The 18,473-nt window shown below is 37.0% G+C and overlaps 1 protein-coding gene across 2 annotated transcripts in view; it reads right to left on the reverse strand.

Moving 5' to 3' along the window:
* LOC145986398 (uncharacterized) overlaps positions 1 to 14,191 on the reverse strand; it is a 41,251-nt gene extending 27,060 nt beyond the window's left edge. The window contains exons 1-2 of one of the 2 annotated variants that reach the window (XM_083120367.1): positions 13,989 to 14,191; positions 181 to 332 (exon numbers count right to left, since the gene is read on the reverse strand). In XM_083120367.1, the coding sequence (XP_082976493.1) occupies positions 181 to 309 (129 nt within the window). In that variant the 5' untranslated portion in view covers positions 310 to 332; positions 13,989 to 14,191. Of the gene's footprint in view, positions 1 to 172; positions 333 to 13,988 lie in introns of those variants that run through there. The other variant, XM_083120368.1, reaches the window with a different exon arrangement.
* Between the last annotated feature and the right edge of the window lie 4,282 nt (positions 14,192 to 18,473).

Below are 18,473 nucleotides of genomic sequence, written 5' to 3' on the forward strand. Positions count from 1 at the left end.
AATGCTGACCAATACTCCCATACACTATGAAAAATTATGATTGAAATAGTCTCCTGGAAAAATTTTGCACGAACTGTAGGTTTACTCTCTTCACCTAAAAAAATACACTAATATATCTTTCATCGTGTACTACACTTGGACAAATATAAAACATAAGTTTATTTAAACTCACCACCATACCTTATATGGCATGCTATTAGCTGGATATCCCAGTTTTCCAGCAGCTTTGTTTTTAAAATCCTCCAGGCTCTCTGCTTGCACCATTTTCTTACCAGACCTATCTGCATTCCACACTTTGATGAAACTCATTTTGAAGAAGTGAAAGTAGGTACCTAGAAAAATTGAACTCTTTTATAATCCCTAATGAATAATCATCATTATATTAACAACAAAATAGGTATAACTATATTATTATCACCTATACCACTTATTTTGGTAAAAAAATTCCATGACTTTTCCTAAGGCTTCCAGACAATTTTAAAATTAATTTCCACACTATTCTGTCAGGCTTTAACACTAGAACGACAGGAGTGATCATTTTGAAAGCACTGCTTGTTTGAAAACTAATTTCACTCAAACGGTTAACATCAGTCCATTGTAACTTTTCGACTTTTTTAGGTTATTTAAATTCCAAATGATAATTTTTGCAAGTTTTATAATTTGTGAGAAAATCAACGATCTACCTAGAATGACTGCAGCAGTCAAAATGACAACCATATAGATTTTACATTATGATGCAACATGACTGCCGTCTGTAAAACACGTAATGTTGCATCATCCTTCCAACATTACTGCACGTCTCATACCCAGAAGTTGTTGTGAGAATGGTGGGACCCAACTCCCCGCATACAATTTAGATACGATGTCTTGTTAGAAGTTTCTAACTGTTGATGAATGTATAGCACATTTACAAGAATTTGACGAAAATTCGAGTGATGGTGGAAGTGAGAGTGATGCAGATTTTGTGGTTCCACGTGAGAATGAAGTTGCAGAAAACAGCGTCAGCTCCTCCGAAGAAACAGCCTTTGTCGGCACCGATACTTCCGATGCAACTCGAAATCAACGTAATGACACTATTTCAGCAAATCTTTGTGCCCGTGATGGAACCAAGTGGAAAATACTGGATCAAGGCAGTTCTTCTGGGAGATTTAGTTCACAAAACGTGTTGAAGGAAAAGGGCGGCCCTACTTCCTATGCAAACAGAAATATTGGAGGGAACGAGGCTTCATTGTGGCGTTTCTTGTTTTCAGAATCCATGTTGAAAAGTGCACTACAGAAGAAGCTCATCGCCAATTGAAATCTGATTCATGGAGTGTTTCATTAGAACTTTATGCGTTTATTGCGTTGGTGTACGCAAGAGTATGGTGACCAGACACATACATGTAAGAAAGAGGACAGAGCACGGTGAAAAGGAGGACAAAGTCATAGAAAAGAGGACACTGTAAAAATGGCAACTCATTTGTCATTACTCATAATTTAATCAATATAAAAGAAAACCATACCAAGACTTTGCTCACATATAATTCTGCCATTCTGATGATTTTTTAAACAATTTCCTCTTAGCAACGAAAGCAATCTCCTAATTATCATTTAACACATGACAATCATAACTAAGAATATCTATAATTTGAAGCACATAGAAAAGAGGACACCGCAAAAATGGCAACTCATTTGCCATTACTCATAATTTAATCAATATAAAAGAAAACCGTACCAAGACTTTGATCACATATAATTCTGTCATTCTGATGATTTTTTAAACAATTTCCTCTTACCTTTAAGCAACGAAAGCAATCTCCTAATTATCATTTAAAACACATGACAATCGTAACTAAGAATATCTATAGTTTGAAGCACAGAATTTATTTACTCAGAGTTTCAGATAGTCTTATTTGGCCATTTTATACTGAAACAACATAACGTAGAAACAAAAAATAATAAAAGATATAAACAACAAGATGGGATAGATTTACATGTTCCTGGTCAGTAATATACAAAAATTACGTTCTGGAAGGAAAATATCTACATTCAGGGGAAGTTTGTTGTAGATTTCTGGGAGCCGGTAAAGCAAGGAGCGTTGTAGAAGGGATAGTCTAGTGGTTGGGTTGTGGAAGAGTTTCTACAATCTTGGATATTAGAATGCAATATCACCACAAGTGAATGCAAATGTAACAAGTAAGCTTCGCTTTAACTTATTTCCAAAAACCGAATTTAAATTTTAGGTAGTTTAGATTGGGTCAAAAATATGATTTTAATGCCACGGACATTCTAGCACACTTTCAACAGCAGGGTAAAGTGACAGCCACCTTACACTTTACCTCATATTAGTTTCTTCCATCCTTTAAAAGCTTGATATTTTCTTGCAAGATCATTGATGCATATTCGCTTCGTTATTTCATAAAAGTAAATATGACTTAATAATCAAAATTGTCAATACGCGTTTCTGTATCACGTATGTATGACTCGAAAATGAACTGGCCAACCTCTGTGGCGGAGTAGTTAGCACACCGTGCCACAACGCTAGAGGTCCCGGGTTCGAATCCCTGCCTGGGCATGGATGTTCTTTGTGAGTGTCCCTTCATCAAAATCGTCGTATCATCGCTCATCCTCATCTTCGCGATTAACCAAATGTGGCAGAAAAGCGAATTAAAATAAACCATACGTACCAGTCAATCAAAAAGGAACTGCTCAAATTACATGTGTTTCACAAATCTCAGATTGCGAAGCAATGAGTTAGAATAATAATACGCACTAAAGACTAGGGGTGTGCGGGACAGAACTTTTTTTGGTCGGAATGGGGAAATTTTTAAAAATCTGACGTTCGGGACGGGTGAAATCCGCAATTTCCCAACCAAGCCGGGAAATTATAAAGAAAATTCCCGACGCCGTGGAAATCGCAAATTTTACGTCATTTCTCTTTTTTTGCTTTTCCGAAATAAAAGCCAACAATTTCGGAGAAGTGTCAACACACTTACAATGCAGAAAACATCAAGAATTAACCACTTTATAAAACGACCATTTGAAAGTTCCGAACTGCTCGGGATCGGAAGTCAGGATCAGGATGGGATTTTTTTTTTCACCGATTTCGGTACCGACTTTTCTGGATCGCGCACACCCCTACGAATGACTCAGTCGGGAAAGTGATCATTAGAGCCCGGAAGATTGGCAAAATGGGGACAAGAAGGGGAACCTGGATATCAGCAGCTATATATTATGCTAACACCCTGTGCCTCTTTTTATTTACTGCATATATTGATAAAAATTTTCCGGATATACGTTTTTTATGTTGTTTCAAATGTTTTAGAAGCCTTTTCATTTTGCCTATTTGGGACCCCACTGCCTATTTTTAATTATAATGCCTTTTTCAATGAAATTTGACCATTTTGTTTAAAAAAATGTTGGCATTTATTTTTCTTCCGTTTATTACGTGAATAATTTTCGCCTTATTTAAGTAATATTGAACTCACGCATGTTTCAACATTGCTGAAGGAGAAAAGTGTGAGAAAAAAGTATTTCATGCTGAGTTAGGATATTGCCTTTCGGTTAACATTTCCTTGTGCACGATTGACTGCTGAAGTGGAGAGGTTGATTTCGAACACAAAGAAGATATTTCTGAAATCTCCCTCTCGAACCCGAAAATTTCAGGAAGTTGCGCCTGAGCTTAGTTTTCCTCCGCAACCAGTCTTGACAAGATGGGGAACCTGGATATCAGCAGCTACATATTATGCTAACACCCTTGAAAAAATCAGTGAGGTGATCGATGCTCATCCAGAAAATGAAGCAGCTTCAATTCGTGAAGTGAAAAACTCCTGTGCTATTCAGAACTGAAGAATGAACTGTCGTTTATTTTTGCACATTATGGTGCATTGCCAGAGACAATTACAAAGCTAGAAAAAAGAGGTGAGACTCTTGTAGCATCCATGAAAATCTTCGAGGAATCTATGCAGCAGATGATGGAAGTGCCAGGAGAAAAGGGGTCAGCTGTTGCGGAAAAGTGCAAACGGGTAGTGAGTGCAAATAAGGACTTGAAACGATTGAAAACAATTTGTGATATTCTAAAAGATGAAAATGCTGTTACCAAAATGAGTCCAGCTACATTAGCTCGTTTTATGTATGCTCCAATAACTTCTGTCGAAGTAGAAAGATCATTTTCTATTATGAAAAACATTCTCTCTGACAGACGACTATCAATGAATGTTGAGAACTTAAAAAAACGCCTTGTAGTTATGTGCAATCAAGACGGAGAAAATTGAAATGCTCTTCCCAATGTAGATTTTAACATGTTGCCAGATATTATATATAAAAGTAAGCGACTTCCAAATGTGCCATTTTTTCGGTTTATTTTGCCTTTTTTTCATTTTTAGTGCCTATTTTCCACATTATAAATGCCTTTTTGCCTGCCTATTTTAACGAAAATAAATGCCTGAACTTCCGGGCTCTAGTGATCATGTTCAGCTCCCAGATGCTAGGTGAGCATTGCTCTAATATTTATCGCACCCCAAGTTATATGAATATCATTATGTGTGGATGTATTCTCTATGCAGAACATTTGCTACGGCCGATGCTATACTCATTCTAAAAAAGGAGGACATTTACCGATTTCTAAAAAATCCGCCCGGACAGACACCTAAAAAGGAGGACATGTCCGGATAAAAGAGGATGTTTGGTCACTCTACGCAAGAGGAGACATGTGTGCTTCTTTGTTAGACGTGAATGACATGTGGTCAAAACAGTGGGGAGCTACAATATTCACTAGGGGTGTGCTGGATCCCAAAAAGTCGCGACTTCGGGAAATGACTTCCAGACTTTTCAGGATCCTGAGCAGTCGGGAAATACTGAATGGTTATTTTAAAAAATCGTTAATTCTAGAAGTTTTCTGCATTGTAAATGTCTGGAACTTATCGCAAATTGTTAGTTTTTGTACCAGAAATGCAAAAATAATAACTTAATGTGAAAATGACGTGTAGAATTCAAGATTTCCAGAGCTTCGGGAAAATTCGAACATTTCACGACTTAGTCGGGAAATTGCGAATTTTTCCCATCCCGACTCAAAAAATTCTGTCCCGTACACTCCCTAATTCACGAAACGATGTTGCGCAACCTGTTCAAGGAAATTCTTTGGTTCCTGCGATTTGACCAATAAACAACACATTCGACTCTGCTTATCAACGACAAATTCGCCCTTGCTTCTGAGCTATGGTTGGTTTTCGTTGATAATGCGCAACTCTGTTTCACAGTAGGTGAAAACATCACAATTGATGAACAACTTCTGCCATGCAAATCAAGTTGCAAGTTCATCCAATATATGGCGAATAAACCAGATAAATTTGGATTTATATTCTGGCAGGCTGTGGATCTTGAGACCAAATACTTCCTGAATAGTTTCATGTATCTGGGAAAGGATGAAGAAAGAGACAGAAGTAAACTCATGGATCCGTTCCTTTCAAAGGGGAGAAATGTCACAACAGACAATTTTCTTTTACATTGCAGAAACTTGCAGACACCCTGAGTGCCAAAAAGACATCGATTGTTGGCACAATGCGACCAAATCCTACAGAACTTCCGCCGATTTGCGAAGATACGACTCAAGAATGCTTTTCGTCAATGGTGCTCGTGAACGACGAAAAAACTAACTGTCTACCGATGCAAGCCGAAAAAGAATGTCAGCGTCTTGAGTACCCTGCACAAAAATGTTGAAATTGCAGGCGACGCAAAGAAGCTTCCAGAAACTGTGAAATTTTACAATTGTACGAAGTGCGGGATGGATGTTCTCCACCAAATGAGCAGACTGTACACAACACGAGTGGAATGAAGAAGGTGTAATATTCTATTACATTCTGAATCGCGCGGCTATAAACACCTGGATTTTATTTTGTGCATGTAATTCTTCGGATTTTTCAAAACGGTGCTATATTTTGAACCTTGTGAACGAACTGAGATCTCTGCACTGTGCAATAAAGCAGCATTCCGCAGTTCATCCCTGCGGAAGGAAAACAACAACTAGTAGCAAAAGTCGTCAGTGCTCATCCTGCTTCAACAAAACTCAAGATTTGTGTTCGTCGTGCAACAATCCCACCTGTGGGAAATGCCAAGGACCGAGCATCAAAAACTTTTATTGTAAAAAGTGGGTAGAATAAGTGGAATACGTGATGCAAGCAGTTTTTTTTTTGTTTTTTTTTAAAAAAATATGCTCCATTTTCTTTATGGTGGTAAGAATCATTTGTGTTTAAGCATCAAGCCCAACATTGGAACGTGTCTGTCAAGGACTGTATATTAAAAATTTTGCTTTCAAAAAAAATGTGTACAAAAATTTCAATAAATTATATTACTATATATTACCTTGAAATTTCTTTACAGATACGTTGCGGAGTCACCTAGGTTCTGAGTATGATGTTTTCCCTCTAAATTGAACGTATGTGTTATTCTTATATAGCGGTCAAAATGACCGCTGCCATCGTTCTAGGTAGTTCGAAAAATCCGTCGTTCTAGTGTTAATACAAGTAAACAGCACCAGGGCTGCTCCTGTGAAGGTAACATTTTCCATGCCACGACAAATATGAATGTTACGATCAGTGACGTAGCAACGAGGCCCTGGGCCAGATTAGAATGCAAGGCACCCATCCATTCTTCAAATTTGAAATCTCAATGTGAATCGAAACAAAAACTTCACGGATACGTTAGCAATATATCATATTTAAAAAACAATAAATTTCTGTCGAAAATGATATTTAATAATTTCGCTCACCCTAAAAGTATTATTGTCTGTTTCCAGAAGCTGAAATCTTACGCTTTACGACAGGGCCATATCCAGGCGAGGGGCCATGTTCCCCCCTCAAACTTTGAATTATTACAATGTGAAGATATAAACACCAATGAAAATAACATTGACGATTTTTCAAATTGTGCAAAAAATTTTGATTTCGTCCTTGCATATATGAATGGATTGTATGGATTGTCAGGCTCCAGAAGTCTACAGTCTGCAACTTTGAATAATTTTATCTAAAATTTAAAACCAGATAAAAGCAGAATATTTTAATTTTATTGCCCACAAAAATTAGCATTTTCCACATTTATTTTCTCACTTCTATTTATTATATTTTTCGTATCAAGTCCACGGGAAGCGAGGCCCTGGGCAGTCACCCACCCCTTGCTATGCCACTGGTTACGATGAATTCACCCAAAACTTTAGAGTGCTGTAACTACTGAACAAACTGCTTAGAGAGGCTGTCGTTTCTCCAATTTATGGGCCATGTGCTTGTCGTAAAGCTGTTTAAATGGTATCCTGCTGCTCAAATAGTTGTTGAGTCATCTATCCTTAAACCTCCCCCCAATAAATCTGAACCTTTGATCATTGTTAGCTTTGCTTTGCTATAATTTACTTCGCTTTTGTGCCACTTTTTTTGGCAAATTTGTGAAGATGGGGATGAGTGGTGATATGATGAATGGACACGATGGTTTGCCACTATATTGAATTAAAAGTAGCAGAAATCATATTTTTATAACTCTTTATATCTCAGTTATTTATCATCAAATTTAAATTTTATTTTTTTAATTTGAATACTCTAAATAATATCTTCAATTGTTGTCCTTATCATTCTCTCATGAAACAATACTATTACAAATTTTAAAAAATAAAAATTGTTCTTAACCAAGGGATATATCGGCACAAATAGATGTGTGAATAGGACATATACTGTATGCCATGGCCGTTCAAACCAGATAACTTTAATTACAGATGAATTTCTCCCATAAAGCCTAATTTGGTCACATTATTACAAATTTCTACATAATTTTAATTTTTCAAATTTGCATCTGAATTTAGGCCACTTGACATGGAATGACTCAATACTTAGACAAACTTTTCATCTTCCCAACTCCTTATAATCAATGTTCCAAGATGATGACAGTGTTTCAACAAATATTTTTTAGCTTTTTGAAAATTGCAGGACTTTTACACTGCATCTGAGGAAGTTTTGATGTGTTGTGTATGTCCCGAGGAGGTCTCTTTACAATCTTGATTCTTAAGGACCTTTATACACTCCTTTTTTTAAATTTTAGGTAAGGAGATCTTCCTTGTATACTTTGAAGGGTACAAAATGGCTATATACTAAATAAATACAATTATGAAGGACAAGAATAAGTTACATATTATAAAAAAGCATTGTCTCCACACCGGTTGATATCATTCACTTTCTTCAGAAAATTATGTCCTACATTGTCACTTATTGACTACCTACTTACTTGCAGCAGTACAAGGTTCGGAGATTAATGTTGATATGGATATTGGAAATGGGTGTCTACGCTTTGAAAGTTTCTATAAATACTATGAGAACTTCTTTGTATCGAACAATAACTTCGTTCGGTTTCACACCATACCATATTTGGACCACCTTTGGTTATAAATTCTTGTGAAATTTAACAAATTGTTTGTAAAAATATCCAAATTTTAACACCAGAAACATTTGGGCATAAAAGGGGTAATCTCTTTTTCATACTTTAAAACTAAATGTCCAATGAACTTTACAATCAATTTTACTATTTTCAAAAGCATTTTTATATAGCAGGCACTCTTGATGTGTTGTTAATCTGTACAGAAAGCATTGTTAGAAATCTTACATGGTTAGAAAAAAAGCTCAATGAGAAGTGTTGAAGTGTGCTCAGAAAAAATAAATACAAATGTGCTCCTATATATTTCAAGGTGTAACTGCAACAAGTAATACCCACAATTTACAAGAATTACTAAGGGATACTAGGTCTTGAAGTTCTTCACTTGAGGATGAAGAAGTTTTCATTAAAAGACCTTTAGGACAGTTCGGAATGTTTAATGATTTTCGCGAGTCTCAGAGGAGTATTAGAAAGTGTTTTTACTGGAAACGATTGTGAAAGTAAGTTTGAAGCTTTGAGCAAGACACACTAAAGGAGCATTCTACAGAAAGTGGGCCGTCTCCATGTAAATAACAAAATTAATCAATTCAGAAATTACTGATTTTAATTGCATTAAGATTAAAATGTTTGTGAATGGATATAATTTGCATATTTCACCATCAAAAATTAATAGCTGCTCACGCATTAGGGCTATGTTATCATACACATGCTTTTTTTATTTGTTAGAAGACATCACAAAGTAGTTCATCATTCTATGAAATCACTTCACTATGAATATTTCAACCCAATTGCATATCTAGAACCTTATATGTATGAATGTCAACATACACAATGCTGGAATGCCCATAAGTATTATTTACGGGAGAAATTATGATTTAAAAGGTAACTTATGCGAGCATCTATGCATCTCCATCTGCAAGTCCTCCAGAAAACACACATTGATTAATCACTAAGCACATAAAATGTATGTAAACAGACATAAATAGAAATTTAAACAAGGGAGAAAAAAAATTGTGTGTACCACAATTAGTTCAGAATTAAACAATCGGAGCTTGGGCCAACATTTTTGGAGTTAATTCAATGGTAACTATCTGATATCGCCCGAACGGATTTCTTCAAATTTACAGGAGAAACTACTTACTGAAATCACTTTCTGTATCATCGTCGAGGTTTTTCGAGGTATTTTCTTTCCAGAAACTAAAAACTTCACCATAGAATGCTGCAGAACAATAAATAATCAGTTGTTACGTAAGGAACTTGCATCTTCTGTAACATTAGACCGTTGTTTCCATTATGTACGTGCAGGTGGCGAGAGCCTCGAAAGTCATTGCAGTCTTGGCAGTGTTTCCTAACGTGCCTTTTTTTAACAAGAATTTTTTATTTTTCTTAACTATGCTTACCTAACCTAACCTTGCCAGAAATGGTCCGTGGGCCTATCGTGAATGGTTTTTGGGGCTATCCATCAATGGTTTATGATGACATAATGAACACAAAAGTAGGTATTTTTCGGTTATGAAGGTTGGAACACTGCATACCCACTCCAAATCGACAAAACACAAGCACGACGCGCAACGATCCATGACGAGTGCATGCCATATTGTCTATTACCCAAGCATAACAAGGAAGACAAATAATGACTCGTAATATGAAAAGTTGACACTATTTTATGGAAAAGGGGAAAACTTCACCTTAAAGAATCTTCCGCGATGAAGAATAGGTAAGTATCAATGCTAAAATTAAGGAAATAAACGAGTGACAGGTGTTCGGGCCTTATCAGATAAGTACCAATTCAATAAACCACAATATTCTTGCACTATTTACATCACTATATTTAACTGTGAAAACATTGTCACGATTACTGTTCCACCTAATAACAACTGTGGCAAAACTTCAATCATCATTCACGGTTTACATAATAATAATAATATTTATTACTGTAAACCTATGATACATAGGCATGGAAAAAGTCAAGGGTAACAAGTGGAGTATTGAGAGTTTTGTCTACAAATAGTTTACGATATATGGTTGTTAAGAATATGATAGCCTTATGTCCTGAAAATATTACATAAAATTTTTCATACACAAAAGATAGCCTATATTACTACATAGAATTTCATTCATGGGGACATATTATATTAAAATTTTAGCATCCGCGAAACGTCTGAAATTCCTTTATTTTCTTCTTTTTCACATTGGTACTTACGTATTCTGCATTGCTAAGGGTTCTTGTAGGTGCCATTTCATTTTTTTTAACGCAAATAATCTCAATTTTCTACATATAGAGTAATTCTTATTTGTTTGTTTTCGCTTGCATTACATGACTAGTGTTGTCGATGATCAGTGGTTATGCAGTGTTGCAACCTTCTTCACCGAAAAATACCTACTTTTGTGTTACTGATTTTGTATTTTTTTTTCCAGGTTCAAAAAACCCCACGAACCATGCACGGAGAGCCCCACAACCCATTCATAAATAGCCCCACGAACCATGCACAGCAAGGTTAGGTTAGGTAAGGCAAACATAGTTAAAATTGTTATTTAACTGTCACACAGTTGGCTATGATGTAACTTGTATGTTTATGTTATGTATTTTGTCTACATGTTTTTATTTTTACTTATTTTTCATTCATTTTATTTTATTTTTATGTAGTTGTCTTTTCACAATTTTTGTATCATTTTATTCATACATTTATTACAATTATTTTATCAATAGATTTTGTAACTAAATCATACAGTTTCTTGTACACTGTATTAATACTGTAATAACATATGTATAAGAAATGTAAATTTAAATGTAATCGATGACACGGGTTAGGTGGCAGAACAGCCTCAGGCTGAACCTCGCCCACGTAAATAAAGAATTTGAATTTGAATTTGAATTTGAAAAAATTCAAACAACTTGGTTGGAAACACTGACCGGTTGTAACATCATCAAACGCATGCAACATTTGGTTCACATAGTAGAAGGACATCTAGGGAACAGGTTTCCTGCATCTGAGAGACATTAATGTTGAAAAATACATGATTTACCGGGAAAATAAATTCAGCAAGGGGAAAAAAACACTTCCGAGACCTTCGTAAAGTATACAGAAACTTATTTTGGTAAGTAATTTCTCATGTAAAATTGAAGAAATACTTTTCACGAGTATTAAAATTTTGGTACCAGTTTCATAGATCGGAGACACATTAAAATCACATATTTTGTGTTTCGCATGGTTCGTATTTACCAATTGTGTATTGCGGAACATAGTTCAAGGTGCCATTATGCTTTTTACACGAAAACAAATGCAATTTTTCACATTCTGAGTGCATTTTTTATTCCTTTCTTTGCTTCCGGAACACACAATATGGGGGGGCACATCTTGACTCATGTTGTGAGTATGCAGTGTTTCAACCTTCTTCACCGAAAAATACTTACTATCGTGTTCGTCACCGGTGGAAATTATACATCATGCATGGGTAGCTGACGTATAGCCCCACGAACCATACACAGATAGCCCCACAAACCATTCACAGATAGCCCCACGAACCATTATGCACAGTAGCTGACCGATAGCCCAACGAACAATCTCCAATAAGGTTAGGTTTGTTTACGTTAGGCAAGCATAGTAAAAAAAAGGGGGGGTTTGAAACACTGACAGTGGCTTACGTCAACAAACGTACGCAGCATCCGGTTGTCGTAGGGCAAGCAAATGAAAGCAATGGCAATTGTGCGTCAGTGAGATATTTCTCTTGAAAAATACATGATTTCCAGGTCAAATATATTCCACGATGAAAGAAAATACCTCGACAAACCTTGTAAACCTTGGAGAAACTCATTTCCGTAAGTAGTTTCAGTAAATATGCGATAACGCCCGGACACCTTTAACTCATTTATTTCCTTCATTTTACCACTGGTACTTACCTTTTCTGCATTGTGAAACATTCTTTAAGGTGAAGTTATGTCTTTTTCCATAAGATAGTGTCAACTTTTCATATTACGAGTGATTATTTGTCTTCCTTGTTCCGCTTGGGTAACAGACAATATGGCATGTACTCGTCATGGATCATCACGCCATGGGTATGCAGTGTTTCAACCTTCTTAACCAAAAAATACCTACTTTCATGTTCATTATGTCATCACAAACCACTGACGGATAGCCCCGAAAAACAATTCATGATAGCCCCAAAAACCATTTCTGGCAAGGTTAGGTTAGGTTGGGTTAGGTAAGCATAGTTAAAAAAAAAATTCTCGTAAAAAATGCACGTTTGGAAACACTGACGAGACCGTGTGACTTTCGACGCTCTCGCCACCTGCACGCACATAATATGGCAGGCAATGCAAGTATCTTACGTAAAAAGTGATTAATTCTTGTTCGGCAGCATTCAAATACGAAGTTTTTAGTTTCCCGTGAAAGAAAATACCTCCAAGAACGTCCAGAATGCTAAAGAAACTCATTTCAGTAAGTACTTTCTTCTGTAAATTTGAAGAAATCCATCCTGGCGATATCGCATATTTACCCCGTAGTTTCTTGTGTAAAATTGAAGTGTGTCTCCGATGTATGAGACTGTTACCAAAATACATCAAAACTACATTCCCGAACTTCAACAACGCTAAAGAAAATGATTTGCGTAAGTACTATCTTATGTAAAAAGTAAGAAATCAGTTTCCGCTATACGGAAGTGTTACCAAAATTTATTTGCAAGTAGTCCTGTAAGGTAATTTAAACATAATTCTCAATGTACCTTTTTTTGAAGTCTTAGTATTCTGGAGATGGTAACACTTTACTATACCTGAGACAGATTTCTTCAAATTTACAGGAGAAAGTACTTACGCAAATCATTTTCTGTAGCGTTGTTGATGTTTGGGAATGTAATTTTGATTCATTTTAATGCGAATGCATGTGGTTTTGTACGAAAATCTATTTCCGACGCGCTATTGCTGCTGCCGCCATTTGCTTCCTGCATGAGAGCACAATACGCTCTCGTATTGTCCGTATATGCTAAATTGAACGAAAGGAGTGCTAATGGAACCAAACCTAACAGGCCTAACCTAACCTAGTAGGCATACCTCGTCCCTGTGATGGTTTGTGGGGCTATCGTGAATTTTTGGGCTAACGTCAATGGTTTTTCTGGCTCAAGGAACGATCAACGGTAAGCTATCGCCATGTTGTGCGTGGAAATAAACAAGAACAGTAAGTACTCGTAAATGTAAGAAATATACATTACTTTCCTAACAAATTCAATTATTTCACCTAAATAAGTGTTCCGGAATGCAGAATAGTACGTTAGCAATGTAAAAAAGTGCGAAAGAAATGATTCCCAGGTGTCTCAGGTATAGTAAAGTAGTACCCGACAATTTTCAGTAATGAAAACATCAAGAGAAACTACTGTAAAGTGATTATTTACTCCCTTGCCCTTTCGATCATCGTTCTATTGTCACGTTATCGGCGTTTTGCAAATTAAAGAGAGTTAAAACATACACATGTGAAAGGACTGAGAAATAAAATTTCTTTATTACTGACCCTTCTTACGTTGTAATTTAGCTACTTCAATTTACCAATAGTCGTTATTTAAAATACGAAATATCTTCACATGCTGCGATAAAACTTCAAATGTTCTGTTACCTGGATTAGTGAAGAATACACCATTTACGTAAGGAGTTCATTACCAAGTCAATAATATATGTGAATCAAGGTCACAACTTTCTTCTTTTGAATTATTTCAGTTTAGTTTCCCTAATCCGTAGAATACCTTAGAATGTAAACAACAATAGATTCCTATGTCACTAAAACTATCTATGGCATAGCAGTGCTTTACTTCATTAGGGCAATGCGCATACCACAGTGTTGCCGAGACATTGTTATCGCGCTTTCCAGAATTCACCAGAGTGCATCAGACTGGTGGATAGAATAGAATCATAGAGGAGTTAAGGAGTAGAGGATTACCCCACATTTAAACCTCGCTGCGCTTTGAAATTGCATTTCCATCGGTGGCCAGTAGATGGCGCGGCCGTCTTCTTTTGCTGCTCGCAGTAAATAGGGGGGGGAGATTCATTGTCCCACTGGAGTGTCCTTCACCACAGAAAGGACAGGGGTGGGTTGTGAAACAGGTTTTCTCAAAACGAGGGGGGAATATATGTCTTTTTCTGATTTCATGCAGTTCGTGAATTTACGGAATGAGGACTTTGCCAGGCAGCTACATACCCTACCAGGGCGCGAAATCATTGAAGATTGATTTTTTTTGGGGGGGGGAAGAAGATTGTGGTCTACACAGACATACACAAACTATACATATATATTATGTATGTGCATGAAACTTTTCAAATTTTCTACCAAGCAACTGACAAGAAAGAGCCTATATGATTAATATTTATAATGTTATTAAATATAAAAGTAAATTACTAAACATGTAAAAATACATTAGTATTTAATACATATAAGGGAATTTATTTGATATTTTTTATGTATCAGATATTTATAACTGCCCTTCTCGATTGCGCCGTGAATAAGTTTTCGCCTTGCAATCAAGGAGTCCCGGGTTCGATACCTGGTGGAGGCACATAGTGGTTCGGATCCCACTTTAAACTATCGTTTGATTGACTTGTTATTGATTTTTAGTTTTGGTTATTATGTATAGGTTTTCTACCTACCTGTGGGTGATCGCGGTGATAGGGTTGAAGTAAAACATTATCTCTTATGCCTTTAGAATCGGTTTGGATGGAAGGGGGAAGGGTGCGTGGTATTCGCATTAACACAAGGTTAGTCGAGCAACTGTGCAGATTAAGGTTGACTAACAATGGCAGTGAGCCTAAAGTATCCAAAGTAAACATATATTGCTTAAATACAGGGTGCTCGGAAATTCCCTTTACAAACTCCTAGGGCTAGTAGAGGGGACTGAGTAGACAATATTTGGAATAGGAACCCAGGTCCGGAAACGTACCGTTTCTGTGCTACAACCATGACAATGTAGACAATGACGTCTACAAATTGTTGCGTTCCACTGTCGACACAGGTGTTGATTAATGAATAGTAAGTTTCTTTTTTGTTCCCTTGGCATTGTTACCAAATAAATGTGTTTGTATTATGGACTGAGTCACACGTCATTCACTTCCGTACCTTACGTAACACCTCATTTGACATGGTTGTAATAAATGATTACACTTTAGGTCATCAGGTGATCTTCTGACGTCATATACTGCCTACCCGGTTGCATACCAACACAGGCACATCCGACACATTGTCATGGTTGTAGCACGGAAACGGTACGTTTCCGGACATGGGTTCCTATTCCAAATATTGTCTACTCAGTCCCCTCTACTAGCCCTAGGAGTTTGTAAGGGGAATTTCCGAGCACCCTGTATGTCTGCATTATACAGTGACTCAACTACAGGGGGGACAGGGGCTAATGCGAGCAATTACCCCTTCGATTTCAAATTTTATGCAAATAAAAATTCATTTTGTAAAATTTTATTGCTTGTTTCGCTCGCATTATCTGCTATTCTTTTTTTAATCAAGTTCAGAGGGGCGGCGGGAGCCAGCTATTGGGCACGAATGATCTAAAAAAAAGTTGTAAAAGAGAGAATGCCATGGCGTCCAGGGAAATTAATTGCGCACTAATAAATCAATATTGTTTTCAATTGCACAAATTGGATCTAAAAATTTTTGAGGTATCTATGTGCATTTTTCCGGACCTTCTCATCGGACTAAAATGTATGATATAAAGTAATCCCCTCACATTAGCCTTCTAATACTAATAGTAACTAATGTATTCAACAATGTGCTCATTTCTGTTTTGGGGGTTGAACTGGACCTCTAGATTTCCAGTGTTAACCCAGCATCACAAGTTCAATTGGAATCTAGTAGACGGAAATATGGAGGACTCCAGCTTTGAAAGACGGGTAATAGGGCGGTGCTGGGACTTCATTCACTGAAAATTCGTCACTCAATGAAAGTCGATCGGAAAGACTGAATTCCGAAAAGGATTTCAATTTTAATAATAGTGGACATTATTAATAATAATTTCAACAATAGCATTTCTTTTCGATATATTTCATGAAACAAGACCTTTTTATATTAATAATAGATCGTCAGTGCTGGAGTTGTGGGTGTGGAGAAGGAGTGCAGAGGGGTGCTTTTCCCCCAGTTATGTACATTTCCATTAACCATCCCCTCCTGCTAGGATAATTTGCATAAGCATCCCCCACTTCTTCATTGTCTCCATGCTGATCTACACAAAGACCCTCCTCGACCAAGAGGCCTCCCCGATGGCGCAGTGGTAGCGTCGTCGCCTTGTAATCAAGGGGTCCCGGTTTCGATACCCGGTGGAGGCACAAGTGGTTCGGATCCCACTTTAAACTGTAGGTCCAGTCCCGATTAGCCTTACTGTGCATAAAGTGGACTTAAAACACCAAATCAATCCAATCCTCCTCGACCAAGCATACCAGCTATAGGAGTATCCACTTCGAGCACTGTAGATCATAAAATAAAAACACACTGGAAAGAAGGAAATGTCCACAGAATTTCAATATGGAAGAAAAATGAACTTCACAAAATGCCCCCAAATAATGGTAACATTTAACCCATACGCTGTGAACCCTTAGGGCAAAGGGATAATTCGACTCCACATCAAACTGAGTTTTGGGACCACTTTGAAGTAACATGGAACAGGTGTAAACTATTTTAGAGTTTTTTTCAGCTCTTATTTGAATATAAAAAGGCTTAGAGCCATCTTGAAAATATTTGATGTGAAGTTACATTTAAATACCACACATAAAATTAAAATTAGTGATAAAAGTTCATGATTTATCAAATTTAATTCTTTATATTGTGCAGCAACAAAGCAACGACTGGTTGAGTAACTGGATCTTTCTATACTGGATTAATGCAAGAAATAATAAGTTATGTCAGCGTTTCGTTAAAAAACGCAACAAAAGTTTTTTAGTGCCTAAAAACCTATTTTGCTTGTTAGAACCTATTTTAGGTTCCACTGTTACCTGTGCAATACAAAGTGGTCTGATCTGTGTGGTCTTGCTCACTTTCGCGTCACTTCCATGCTTTGTGGCATTCACGCCTTGCAAACGAACATTTCAGCATTGAAGTTTGCACCACTCACTATATTTTTGTTGTAAGATTTTCAGAATATAAGATGATCCTCACAGACAAAATTGCGGAGTTTTACTGTGGATAACATGAAAACAGATTGGTGCCTAAACTATACGGCGATGAGTGGAATTTGATAGCAAATTTCCAATGTTGAGTTCTGCCATCGCCGTAGGGTTAGGCAACACACATAACGTTATGCAAGATAGTGCATATTTCAGGATATATGTGTCTCATTTTCATTTCCGGTGACTATACCTAATCAGCAGTATTCAGAAATTTTGAACTATTTTAAGTTTTTTTTAACCTACTTCAGGATTTTTCGAGTCTAACTTAAGATTTTTAGGACCTATTTCAGGATTTTTAGAACCTATTTTAGGGTTTTTCGAACCTATTTTAGGATTTTTCGAGCCTAACTTAAGATTTTTAGGACCTATTTCAGGATTTTTAGCATCTAAAAATCCGAGGTCTAGTTATGAGATATGGGATTTTTCCTATAGATGTCCACCTGCGAGCAAGGAAGTTAATTCTGCATTTCGGAGGGGACACATATGTTAAGTTAGCCGGGCCCCTCTGGCCGAACCAGAACGCCCCTGCTTATTATCGAAGATGTCGTATCATATGTTACTGGAAACCAGATTTCTGTCTTGTAAATTAAATTATTTCATAAGCGACACTTCCTGTTGAATTTTTGAGCTATATAAAATTTCAGAAGCAGAGAGAGAGAAAGAATATTGCGGGGCTGGTTCTACACCTCGCCACACCCTGCATTGCCGGGCGGCCACTACGCCACTGTCTCTAATTATCATGATCAATTGAGCTTTCGTGGCTCCCTTCAGTAGCTGTTATGTCAATCTTCGCAGGTTTCAGATTCAAATCTTCTGTGGAAAAATAGCGACGCATTGGCTTCGAGGAGGAGGGGGGGGGATAACCTTGAGTTAGGACTCACTCACTGTCGTAATGTTCCCAAGTTTACGACCGCAACCATTACCCCGATGCCCAAACTGCTCG

Source organism: Lepisma saccharinum, chromosome 4 (assembly GCF_977018435.1).
Source record: "Lepisma saccharinum chromosome 4, izLepSacc3.1, whole genome shotgun sequence".
Taxonomy (NCBI): domain Eukaryota; kingdom Metazoa; phylum Arthropoda; class Insecta; order Zygentoma; family Lepismatidae; genus Lepisma; species Lepisma saccharinum.